The 13,002-nt window shown below is 56.8% G+C and overlaps 1 protein-coding gene across 2 annotated transcripts; it reads left to right on the plus strand.

The window, feature by feature from the left end:
- Positions 1 to 707: 707 nt before the first annotated feature.
- Positions 708 to 8,876, plus strand: PMVK (phosphomevalonate kinase). 2 transcript variants are annotated; one of them, XM_034667528.1, is made up of 5 exons: positions 708 to 727; positions 2,448 to 2,511; positions 5,197 to 5,349; positions 7,540 to 7,669; positions 8,435 to 8,876. In XM_034667528.1, exons 3-5 carry the CDS (start codon positions 5,263 to 5,265, stop codon positions 8,569 to 8,571), a joined length of 354 nt encoding a protein of 117 aa, XP_034523419.1. In that variant the 5' UTR covers positions 708 to 727; positions 2,448 to 2,511; positions 5,197 to 5,262; the 3' UTR covers positions 8,572 to 8,876. The 2 variants fall into 2 exon arrangements, with proteins under 2 accessions (XP_034523419.1, XP_019658607.2); XM_019803048.2 differs by lacking the exon at positions 708 to 727 and adding an exon at positions 734 to 872.
- Positions 8,877 to 13,002: the final 4,126 nt, after the last annotated feature.

A 13,002-nucleotide genomic window follows, 5' to 3' on the forward strand; every position in this document is an offset into this window, starting at 1 on the left:
GCGTCTCGCAGCAGCGGACAAGTTCAGACATGCAGGCCCACGAGTCCTAGCTAAGGGCGACGGCGCTCACTGCTCTGGGCCGTCCCTGCTGCGGGCTTTCGGGGAGCGGAGGGACCCCTTATCTCCTGGCTGCGGACCGGACTCCGGATAACACGGGGTCGTCTGGCCCGGGCTGGCTCCCAAGGCCCTTCAGCGCATTGCACCGATGCCAGTGCGCCAGGGCCAGCTCCTTCCCACCCCGTCCAACCCGCGCACCCGCCCGCGGCAGCTTCCGCGCCGGCTCCCGGGCCCGCAAACCCGCGCGGCCCGCCCCTCCCGCGTGACGTCACAGACACGCCCCCGGCGCCACATCTACCAGCCCCTCCGGGAGGACCCATGTTCACCGCGGGGCACCGACAGGGTCGCTTTGGGACGTGCGCTTCAGTGCTCACACAAGGACGCAGGCTTGAAGACCTGTTCAGCGTGATCGCGTTTGCTCTTTCCCCCTAGTATTTGCAGTGTTGTGTGGCACGCAACGTGAGGCTCACCTCCGGGCATTTCAAGGCGTCACCCCCTAGAAGGAGAATGGTTGTGTCCGGGTGACGTCAGGCTTTGGGCGGGGCCGGCCGTGCCAAGGGAGCTCCGTGAGGGAGCGCCCTTCCGGCGGAGCCACGCCCTCCGTCGGCGTGCGGCGGCGGGGGGCGTGTCCGTGGGCGGCCCTCTCTGCGGCTGCGCGGTCGCTGCCCCGGTGGGTCCAAGCGCGGGCGGGATCCGGGACGGCGGCGGGGAGGCGGCCCTATGGCTCCGCAGGGAGGCGTCCCGCTCCTGGTGCTGCTGGTTAGCGGGAAGAGGAAGTCCGGGAAGGACTTCGTGGCTGAGGCGCTGCGGAGCAGGTGTTTGTGGGGCGGAGGGGAGCCAGGTGGCGCGAGGGCTGGGCTCGGGGTGGCGTCCGCGGGCGCCCCGGAGCAGGTGACGGGTGCAGGGGCGGCCGCCGGGCTTCGTGGAGCCTGCAGGGCGGGAGTCCATCAAACCCCAGGACCCCTTCGTCAGGCGCCGGGTTCGGGTACTAGGCAGTAGTAGAAACCAGCCCCCATCCTGCCAGGGCCACAAAAGGATCCCCAGATCCAGGGCTCAGATTACGCTTTCGTCTGGCTCCCAGGAGTGCGTCCCCTCGGCTCTAGCTCCCGGCCTCAGTGTTTTGTCTCAGTGAGGTGCTGTGGGTGGGAGCAGTTGTGCCGGGTCGGGGGGGGTGCTCGACCAGGTCGTGGGGGGGCTTCCACCAGGGACCCTTGACTGCATTTCTCCTTGCCGCCACACAAGAGTCAAATAGTGGCCGGAAGCAGTCTGTGCAGCTGCACCCCTGGGGTTCGCAGCCTGACTCTCCACCTACTCGTTTGTGGTCTTGCGCGATTCTTACCCGTTGGCATCTCTTGTCATCTGTGAAATGGGGTTATAATAGGCGTTTGTAAGGATTGCAGGAGTAATGCATGCAAGAGCTTACAACAGTTCTTGGCATCTAATAAAGACACAGGAGCGGAGTGGTGGCTGTTATTTGCATTTTCGCGGTTTGGCGTCAGTATTTGCTGTGTTGCTTTGGGTGCGTGGGTTTGCACCCTCAGGTCCCTCTTCTGGGTGGTGGAGGTAAGAGCGCCTATCTCACTGGGTCTGTGTTGAAGAGAGCCCATGAGCGTCTCAAGGGCAGGGCAGGAGCCGTGTGGTACCCGGGTCCAAATTCCGCACCCCACGAATGGCTGATGGAGTATGTTGAACAGGGAATGAATGAGTGATTTACGTTGTGGTGACCACGTCTGTGGAGACCGAGGCCAGGGCCCCCAGTAACCTCATCCAGGGAACATTGCCCGCATAATCCTTTTTTTTTTTTTAAGATTTTATTTATTTATTTGACAGAGATAGAGACAGCCAGCGAGAGAAGGAACACAAGCAGGGGAGTGGGAGAGGAAGAAGCAGGCTCCCAGCGGAGGAGCCTGATGGTGGGGCTCGATCCCACAACACCGGGATCACGCCCTGAGCCGAAGGCAGACGCTTAACCTCTGTGCCACCCAGGCGCCCCTGCCCGCATAATCCTAATCTTGTTTGTCTTACTTGTTAGCGTCAGGACTGTTTGCACATTCCTGTTTTGTAATAATCCTGTAGGAGATGGAACATAAAGTGCTATCCCCGCTTTCTAGGTGAAGAGTCAGGGTCTGGGAGGAGGAGATGTGACAAAGTTACAGAGATACTGTAGTAGAAATGCGATCTGAGAGGGGTGCCTGTGACTGGCTCTTGATCTCAGGGTCATGAGTTCAAGCCCCTAGGAGCCTACCGAGAAAAACAGGAAAAAAAAAAAAACAGGACAGAAAGAAGGAAAGAAAGAAAAAAAGGAAAAAAGGAAAGGGGACCTCAATGCTCTGGACTTGTCGGGGGCCTGGAAACTAGGTTAACTGGGTTTGGCTCTCCCTGTCCTGCAGGCTCGGCGAGGATGTCTGTGCCGTCCTCCGGCTCTCTGGCCCACTCAAGGAACAGTACGCTCAGGTAGGTGGTGGCCCTGTGGCCTCAGGCGGGTCGGAAGCTCCTGGTTTATCGCCTTTGGCTGCTCTGCTGGCTGTCGTCACGACCACGGTCCCTACGACCACGGTTGGCAGAGTGGTGGCCAGCTCTCGCTTTTCTGTGGCTCAACCTTTTGGGGGCATTTTCACCTTAAGCTTCTGGCTACCTCCCCAGAGTGTGTTCAGGGAAGTGTGTTCAGCAAAGGTTGGAGAAATGAGTTGCCAGCTCTGAGGCTGGGTTATTAGTGAGGGTCTGGAATTCTTCCCTTAGACGTTGAATCCCCTGGGGCATCAAGATACATCATGAAGTGGAAAAGCAAGATATAGAGCCCCGCACAGAGAACGCTACATTTGTATAAAAATGGAGAACGATCATAAATATATTTGCTTATATTTTCAGCCACGTAACAAGTATTTACGGGGTACTTGGGATGTGAGAAGCCAGGGCAGGGTACGTCGGGGACTGTGTCATTGGCTGCCTCCAGGAGGGGGAGCAGTGGCGGGAGAGAGATCTTTCACTGTAAACGAAGATGTATTTTCTGAATTTTGAACCATGTGGATTAACAAAGAGAGATTGTACAAAATAAATGGGACCTCTTAGAGCCTCAGCATTCAGACAGGAGGGTGAGACCAGCTTCCCACACTGTGAGGAGCGTTCGTCGCTTACATTTCTGCCCTTGACTTCTGAGTACTTTTGTCCAGGGACCTGTGCTCACGGCCCCCTGGTCAGTTGGCCTGAGTTTGGGGTTCTGGGGCCACACAAAATGGATTTGTGTTCTTCCTTCCGTGCTTCAGTCCCCTATCCACGGGCAGTATTCTGTACCATTTGATCTTCTCCCACCAGCTAAACAGGCCCATTCGTAGGATGGCAGCCTGGTGGGGGGGGGAGGGGGTCCTGGGGAGAACAGGTGCAGGAATTTTAAAATTTTTTTAGTGGGAAACTTTCCCAGATGAAGTTGGATGAAGAAATTCCTTCTATCTAGTAGACAGACCGGGAGGGACTCTGATGGGGGGAGGGGCAGGGGGACAGAGGGGGAGGAGGAGGTGCTGAGCCTACCCACTGGGGCCTGGGCACTTCTGAGAACCCCAGGGCTCCAAGGAGCAGTTTGAAAACCACTGTTCTACTTCCAGAATTCCCAAATTAGCCCCCACTCCAGACCTATACGCCAGGCTGAAATGGGGGTCAGGGGGGAGGTGGGCAAGAGTTTTGCATTTTTTAAAGAATGTTATTTATTTGAGATGGACTGAGAGGGAGAGAGAAAGAGCACAAGAAGCGGGGGTGACATGGCACAGGGCTCGATCCCAGGACCCTGGGATCATGACCTGAGCTGAAGCAGACGCTTCACCGACTGAGCCACCCAGGAGCCTCAGGAGTTGGCATTTTAAAACCTCAGTAGGTGGGGCGCCTGGGTGGCACAGCGGTTAAGCGTCTGCCTTCGGCTCAGGGCGTGATCCCGGCGTTATGGGATCGAGCCCCACATCAGGCTCCTCTGCTGTGAGCCTGCTTCTTCCTCTCCCACTCCCCCTACTTGTGTTCCCTCTCTCGCTGGCTGTCTCTATCTCTGCCAAATAAATAAATAAAATCTTAAAAAAAAAAAATAAAACCTCAGTAGGTAACTGATAGGCCAGCCTAATCCCTGTGTCTCCCATTCCCATTTAAAAACCAATCACAGTGCCTGTTTGGCTTAGTGGGTGGAGCCTGAGACTCAATCAGTTGAGAGTTCAAGCCCCATGTTGGGTGTGGAGCCTACTTTAAAAACCATCCAAAATGAAATGTTAATGCATTGTTTTCTTAAGTCACAATGGGAAATATAATTGACAAGCGGAACATAAGGCCCCTGGTGGCCACTCCTCCCCTGCGCTCAGGAGTGCACGGGGAGCTAGTTCACCAAAGGTGGCTGCCGGCCTCACCTTGGAGCAGGGCACGGGAAGGTGACTGGACCTGCGGGGTCACGGCCTTCTGTTTGCAGATGAAGAAACTGAGTCCAAGAAGGTCTAGCTGCAGTGAGTTAGGAGAGGAGCTGGATGCTGCCCTGAGTGATGAGTTTCAGACCCCTTTCTGCCCCGGGGCCCCCTGGGAGGACTCCTCCTGTCCTCAGTGTCCCTGGGGAAGGGAAGGCTAGCCAGGATGGTCTGAGTAGCCCCTCTTGCCCCAGGAGTGCCTGGAGCCAGATGGAGTGATGCTGTTTCCGCCGAGGAGCCAGGAACTTGGGGGCGGGGGGAGAGGAGGGAGACAGGGAAGCCTGGGGCAGACGATGCCAGAGGGGCTGGGGGAGGACGAGGCATGCACCGCTTTGAGGCTTCTCACTGTGGTTGAAGGCTAAGCCTGTGCCCAGGGGATGCAGACTAATTTTGGGATTAGCTTAAGCCAGAGATAACTGGGGAGGTAAAGGTGTTGCAAAAGAGAAAAACCACATCGCACGTTTTAAAGACAAACCGAAACAATTCTGGATTACCCTGAGCTTTTCTTCCATCTGCTGCTCTTTGGGATTTCTCAGTTTCTAGCATCCTTTCCCTGCAGACCTCGGTCTTGGTGGCAGCCTCCTAGTCCTTGCATCACCCCTGCAGGGGTGGGAGGGGTGGGGGCGAGGGTGGGGATGGCCCTTGCGCTGTTTCAGGAGAGACCGCTGAGGCGGAGGCTGGCGGTGTAGACACTGTGTGCTCTGGGTAGGAGCATGGCCTGGACTTGCAGAGACTCCTGGACGCCAGCGCCTACAAGGAGGCCTATCGGAGCGACATGATCCGCTGGGGGGAGGAGAAGCGCCAGGCTGACCCAGGCTTCTTCTGCAGGAAGGTCGTGGAGGGCGTCTTCCAGCCCGTTTGGGTGAGTGGGCTCGGGCACGGCCTTCGGTCTCTCGCTTTCTCCATCCACGTCTTCACTGCCTTCCTCTCCTGCGGAGTCAAACTGACAGTCTCAGCTCCTGCCCTGGTCCTGGCTTCCGCTCTCATCCCCTACGGTCCCTTCACCACCCAGCAGCCAGGAACAATCCAAGACAGGTCACTGCTCTGTTGAGAACATTTGTCTGTTGTTCTGTTGAACCACGCTGAACGCGGACTTCTAGGCCTTGAATGATCGGGTCCTGCTGCCCTGTTAGCCTCCCTACTCCTTATGCTGGAGCTACATTGACTTCTCTTGGTTCCTCAAGTCAGGCTCCTTCTGGAGTCAGGGCCTTTGTGAGTGTTCTGCCTGCTGGAGACACCCCTTCTTTCCCTCTTCACGGGTTCACTCCAGCCCGGCTTCCATGCCACCTCCACCAGGAAGCCTTCCCTGATACCCGAGCCTTAAGTGATGCTTGCTGTGCGGTGCTCCCATAGCACCTCACCCCTTTCCGACCTCCTGGTCGGAATACTGGCGGCCAGTATTCTTTCCACATACCCAGCCCGGCTCCCGGTGATTTGGGGGGTACATCAGTGCAAACATACGAGGAAGTTCCTGCTCTCAGGGCATTTACAGTATAACCGGGGCTGGAGGGAGGTAGGCCCTAAACAAACATAGAATGTGTCAGGTGGGGGTAAATACTGAGGAGCCAAAACGAAGCAGGGCTGTGACGGCATTTGAGCAGGCCTGCAGGAGGTGAGGGACTGAGGCAAGTGGGTATTCGTGGGTGGGGGGCAAGTGGCAGGAGGTGAGGCAGGTGCTTTGGAAGAGTGGGGCGGAGCTTATTGGAGGCACCTGTGCCCGGGAGAGGCGTGGCTGCCGGGAGGGGGCAGGAGAGGAATCAGAGGCCAGGGCGCGGGTCTTTCCAGAGGGGCAGAGGGGCTCCGCTCAGATGCGGGGACAAGGTAGGCTCTGCACAGGCTGTGGACCGCGGGTGGGCTGGCTGCGTGGTGTGAGGCGGGAGGTGGTACCAAGGGTTTGGTTCTGAGTGGCCGGACAGATGGAGTTGTTGTTTTCTGAGCCAGGGAAGGTGTGGGGAGAGAACTGGGAGTTCCGTGTTGCTGCTGAGCGCCGATCACGCTGCTGTGCGGGAAGCTGCCCGTTTGGCGCCTCTCTCTCCCCCTAGCCTGGGCTCCGAGGGCCTGAGCACCAGGTCCGCGCTGCTCCCCACGCCGGCCGAGTGCCCTCACACAGGTGTTTGCTATGACACGTATGTAGTTGTTGGGGAGTGAACACGTCAGCATCACGAGCAGCTGCTGGCCTCCTCACTGCTTCGCTGGTTTGGGAACGCATGCTCCTGAGTGCCGCGGGGCGCTGCCGGCAGCGACACCAAGTCCTTCCGTCGTGGAGCGCACTCCAGGGAGGGAGACACCGACCATGGACAGCCTAGTAGATAGTGGCCATTTCAGGGGTCCTTACTGCTTAGAGGAGGGTACACGTGTATCTGGCCCGAGGGGGCAGGAGGGGAGCCAGGGGGTAGAAAGCCTCCCGTAGGAGGGACACTGGGGCAGAGATGTCCACCCGTGCGGGAGCCTGGCCTGTGCTTCTCCTCCGTCCCCGAGGAGGATGTGGTTGGCGTGTTTGGGAGATAGGAGACCAGCTGGGTGCGGTGGATGGAATTGGGGAATATGATGGGAAGTAGGTGTCAGATTGTGTAGGGCCTTGGAAGCTGGGCGTAGACTTTGGATTTTCTTAGAATGATGGGAGGCCTCTGAGAGGTTTAGGGCAGTGGCCTGACAAAATCAGACTCAGGTTTTAGACCGTGCTAGGGAGGAGGGGCCAGTTAGAGCATCTTCGTTTCTGGCCTCAGTCTGTTCATCTGTAAAACGAGTGTGTTGGACCCGCTGATCTGACCTCCAAGCCTGAGGCCTCTTCAGCTCAGCAGTAGCCCCAGAACGTGGCATGTCTGCGGAAGAGCCGTTTGGGCAGTGCGGGCTGTGGCAACCAGGAGGATGGCCTGCAAAGTGGGGGGACAGTGAGTGACCCTGGGGGAGGGGGCAACGCCTGTCTGTGTTTGGTATCCCAACCCTGTGTACCTGCTTGTGTGGAGGGGGGCCGGGTCTTCCCGCCACCCCCCAGGTCCCTGTTCCTCTGTCCTGTGTCCTGTTGGTCACCTGCCTATGCTCTTTTCTGCAGCTGGTGAGTGACACACGGAGGGTTTCGGACATCCAGTGGTTTCAGGAGGCCTATGGGGCTTTGACACAGACGGTGCGTGTGGTGGCCTTGGAGCAGAGCCGACAGCAACGGGGCTGGGTGTTTACTGCAGGTGAGCTGTGCATAGCCTTTGTCCCCGGCCACCCGCTCCCACGCTCTCCGTCTGCTCTCTTCCTGGCAGGCTGTGGGGGACTGAGTGAGGGAGTGTAACAGGGGATGTGGGGCCTGGGGCTCAGGACTGCCCCAGATTAGAGACCGCAGCCGGGTGTGGGAGGGTATCCTTGGGGCTGACGGCTCCCCCCCCCGACCTTGGCCTGGTGCCCTTGCCTGGGCTGTCCTCTCTAGGCCAGTGGGACCTGCCGCTGGGTCCTTCCCCTCTGCTTTCCAGGTGTTTGATGATCAGCTTGCCTGTGTGGGGTGGGCAAGCCTGGGACCTGCCCTGTGGCTTCTCTTGTGCCTGAGGTCCTGGGACCCAGCGGGCACCCCTCCATATGGCTGCCATCCCCTGGGTGTCTACCATGGGCCGGGCCTTTGCTGGCGTTTTGTACGCACAATCTCACGCCACAGTCCGTAAACCTGGCCGGGAGACGCCTCCCCGGAGGATTGAATCAAAGGCTTCACATAAAATGAGAGCCGCCTGGCCCGCTGGGTTGTCTGTGGTCTCAGAAGACCTGTCCACCCTCTGTGGCCAGTGACCAGTGAAAGGCAGAGTCAGTGGACACTTGGGGGGCTCAGGTCGCTGTGGGGTGGGTGCAGGTGGCTCTCTGGTAGCAGAAGGGAGGCCGGGAGGGGGCACCTCCATCTGGGGCCAGCAGGCCTCCATGCCCGGCGTCCGCCCACATGGATGCGGCCTGACCTCACCATGCCTCCTGCACAGGGGTGGATGATGCTGAGTCAGAGTGTGGCCTGGACAACTTTGGGGCCTTCGATTGGGTCATTGAGAACCATGGGGACGAGCAGCGCCTGGAGGAACAGCTGGAGGACCTGGTGGCCTTTGTCAACTCCAAACTCTAACACCAGGTCCCAGAAGCACCGGGCGCCTCACTTCTGCTGGACGCGGGGTCTCTGACGCTGCCTGAGGCGGGGAGCGCACAGAGGGCTAGGTTTATGGGGTCTGGCCGATGTCAGACAAGTCAGGACACCCCTGGGGATCTCGTTTCTTTGTGCAGAGGACCGCCCTGCCTCTTCAGGAGGAGACTGAAGGCAAAGAGGGGTCCACGGTGCCACGGCCGTCAGCCTGTGCGGCCTGGCTCCCCTGTCTGGACACCCTCAGCCCAGGACTCCCCTGTGTGGGTGCTAATAAACCCCCTGAGCACACACTCCGCTGGACGTGTCTCATTTCCCGGATGCCAACGCGGCTGGCGTGGGCTCTGAAGGGCCGGGGGCGCCCTGGTGGCTGTGGGCCCCGCTCGGTCTCCCACCTGGGCTGCCACATTCTGCAGAGGTTGGCCTGGACCACGCAGGAGAAGGGCCTGTTTGCGTGGGAGGCAGGATTGGGGTCTGAGGGTCTCGTCTTCTGGGACGGCCCCATGAGAGGTTCCAGGTGCCACGGAAAGTGCCACCAGCAAGTACCCGGAGGGACTGAGGTACTGTAGAGCCGCAGAGCGTGAGAGATCCACGGGCTCCTGGTAACCGTGGCGTGGCCCGGGCAGGGCACATCACCGCATGGGGCCTCAGTGCACTCACACGTGGCTTTCGACTTGACCTGTTGTATTTATTTACTGATTTTTATTTATTTAACTTATTTATTTTTTAAATATTTACTTGAGAGAGAACACGAGCGGGGGGCGGGGGGCAGCAGACTCCCTGCTGAGCGAGCCCGAAGCCCGACGTGGGGCTCGAGCCCAGGACCCTGGGAGCACGACCTGAGCCGAAGGCAGATACCGACTGAGCCCCCCAGGCGGCCCTTAAAGCATTTTTAGAATTAATGAAAAAGAAAAGACTGGATCAGAAAGTACTGACTGGACTTGGCGCTCTAAGTTGTGGCCTCAGCAGCCCCGGTGGTAGTGTAACGGCCTGTGTCTTCGGGGTTGCTGTTTGCCACACAGACGTGGGTGTTCTCATTCCCACTGCCCGGGATCAACCCGAGGGCCCCAGGACAGCAGAGCCAGCACGGGGCCAGCGTGTGTGCCGGAAGCCTGTGTCTCTCCGCTGTCCCCGGCGCGGTCCTTCAGGGTCAGGGATGCCGGCCACCTCCTCAGACCAGAGGGCGGCCGTCCCCGTGCGCACATGAGATTCAGAGCTCAGGAGGGGGTGCGCCCAGAGAGGGCTCGCGCGTGGTTCTTCCTCCCAGCTCAGTGACGTGGGATCCACACACGACCCCGTGTAGGGCGGCGACGGGATGCACGTATGTGTTGTGAGAGCGTCAGCACCCCCGTCGCTGCACGTCATCCTCGTGTGTGCGTGTGTGAACCACATCTTCTGTATCTGTTCATCCGTCCGTGGACGTTTCGCTGTTTCCATGTCTTGGCTGCGGTGAGTGGGGGTGCAGCTGTGTCCTCGACGTAGGGCTTTCCTTCCCTGCAGACACGTGTCCAGCAGTGGGATCGCTGGGTCATCACCGAGGGGTACTTCAGTCTAACGTCAAGGAGGCAGGGATGGAGCATGGAAGGGGGGCTGGCCCACCTGACACGTCCCTGTCCCGGAAGCACAGCTCACCTGGCTCCTGGCTCCGGGGAGTTTTGGAAGGCCAGCGGATCCATCCCCCCCTTTGACAGGTTGGCACTGATGCCTCCTAAAACGGGAGGCCCCGGTGGCTAGCCAGAGTCACTTCTGCTGGATTTGAAGTTCCTCTGTACTTAAAAAAATTTGGTATTTGTCTAAATATCAAAATCCAGAATAACCCTAACTTCTGGTTCTCTCTGTGAGGACGAGGGCTTTGCTACTTGATTTCGGGGCAGTCTCCCCGCCCTGCTGGTGTTCGTGGACTTTGTGCTTATGGTATCAGTGCTGCCCTGAAGTTGTGTTTGATATCACCCTTTTGTTATTCTAACAATGATTTGTAGCAGTAATATTCTCTTAAACATTTATCTTATTCCATTTCTTTTTTTTTTTTTTTAATTTTTTATTTATTTGACACAGAGAGACAGCCAGCGAGAGAGGGAACACAAGCAGGGGGAGTGGGAGAGGAAGAAGCGCTCCCAGGGGAGGAGCCTGACGTGGGGCTCGATCCCAGAACACCGGGATCACGCCCTGAGCCGAAGGCAGACGCTTAACGACTGCACCACCCAGGCGCCCCATCCTATTCAATTTCTAAGCAGCTTTATTGAGATATAATTGGTTTTAGTAACCGTGCATAACTGAAGTGTACAATTTAATAAGCTTTGACATTTGTATACACCAACAGAACAGTCACCACAGTCATGGTGGACACATGGTCGTCACCTTCGTCCCCAGGCCACTGCTGATCGGCTTTCTGTCTCGATAGGTCAGTTTGCATTTTCAGTAATTGTGTATCAAGGAATCATACGGTATATGTCTTTTTTGTCTCGTTTCTTTCCCTCAGCGTAACTATTCTGAGAACCGTCACATTATTGCACGTGTCAGTAGTTTACTCCCTCTTGTTGCTGGTACGTGGTATGAATAACTTGCAGCTGATCTTTTCACTGTCGGTGATCATTTGGGTTGTTTCCCGTGTTTGGACGTGACCAATAGAGCGACTGTGAATGTTCCTGTGCAGATTTTTCTGTGGACGTGTGCTTTTGTTTCTGCGGGTTACACACCTGTTTTCGAAGCGGTCGCGGTGGTCTCCAGGTGCCGTGCCCCGGGCTGCTATGCCGAGCGCGAGCCTATTGCTTCCCATCCTCCCCGATACTTGGTATGGTCCGTCTGGTTGTGGCCGTTCTGGTGGTGGTATCTCCATGGCATTTTCTTTGCGGTTCCCTGATTAATCTGACACGTTCAGTTTCGATCAAATCTAGCTGGGAACAGAGTGGGACATCCTCTACCGGATAGAGCACATTGACAATACCCCTGCGGCTTTGTGGTGCCAGACTGCGTGCCCCCCCTCAGCGTCTGTTCCTTGTGCTGCTGGCGGAGGTCCCTGTCTGTGTGGTACTGTAGGAAGAAGTAAAAGGCATCGGGATCGGGAGGGAAGAAGCAAAACCACCTGCGTTCATAGGTGTAGGGTCATCTGTGTAGACGCTGGGTGGAGCGTCCAGGAAAGCTACTTGAGCCGGTGGGTGAGTTCGGTGGGATTGCAAGGTTCAAGCTCGCTTTATAAACACCAGCTGTATTAGATTTATTAGCAGTGAACAATCAAAAACAGAAATAAATTATGCAATTACAATGGCATAGAAATGTGAAATAGGGGTGAGTCTGGTAACAGACATGCACACCGGAAACAGTGAAGCGTTGCTGGGAGATTGAAGGACCTGCATGGACGGATGACACAGTGTTGAGAGACTGGACTCAAAGTGAAGATACTCACTTTTATTGAATATCTTTACTGATCCTTTTAAACATTATTTTTATCAGGGTGCCTGGGTGGCTCAGTCAGTTAAGCGTTGACTCTTGGTTTCAGCTCAGGTCATGATCTTGGGGTCGAGGGATCGAGCCCCACCTGAGGCTCTGCGCTCAGGATTCTTTCTCTCCCTCTCCCTGTGCCCCTCCACACCCCTCATGTGCTCTCTTTCTCTCTGTCTCAAAACAAAATAAAAACTATTTTTATTGAAGTCTATCTGACGCTCAGTGTTACATCAGCTTCACGAGTCATTACAGCACGACGGTGCCCCTGACTGCGCCCTGTGCTGTGCCGTCCATCCCCGGCTCACTCATTCCAGGGCTGGGAGCCTGTGCCTGCCCGTCCCCCCATACCACTCCTCCCCCCACGTCCCCTCCCCCGCTTCACACCCCTCTCCCATCACCCCTCCCAGTGACTTCACCCCTCCCCCCAAGACCCTCTCCCCCCCATCCCACAACCACCAGTTTTTTTCCTTGCGTTTATGGGTCTGTTTCTGGCTTTTGTTTGTTTTGTTTGTTCTTGATATTCCACAGTGAGTGAAATCACGTGGTATCTCTGGAATGTGCTGATCTCAGGTGTGCATTTCCTTCACTTCCCGGTCAGTCCCCACCCTCCTGGAGGAGTAGACGAGTTTTGCCTGTTGTAGGATTTCACATAAGTGGTTAACATCCAATTTTAAAACATGTTTAGAACAGTAATTTATTTCTAAGATTTAACTGGTTTACTGCGCACTTTGGTCCTTTCATGATACCTCAGCTTCCCCATTTTTGAATTTTGTATTTTAATTCCTCTCCAGACAGTTGATGTGTCTTCAAAGATTCTTTTCACAAAGGGTGTATGGGCGACTTTCTTCTAAACCCCTGTGAGCGACAGCATTGCTCCGTGTTGCCCGTGCGCGTGGACGCTGCCGTGGCTGGCATGGGGTCGTGACATGGTTCCGCTGTCTGCCACAGTCGGTCTGAGGCCACCTTGACTTTTGTTCC

The sequence above is a fragment of the Ailuropoda melanoleuca genome, chromosome 8 (genome assembly GCF_002007445.2).
Source record: "Ailuropoda melanoleuca isolate Jingjing chromosome 8, ASM200744v2, whole genome shotgun sequence".
Lineage (NCBI taxonomy): Eukaryota > Metazoa > Chordata > Mammalia > Carnivora > Ursidae > Ailuropoda > Ailuropoda melanoleuca.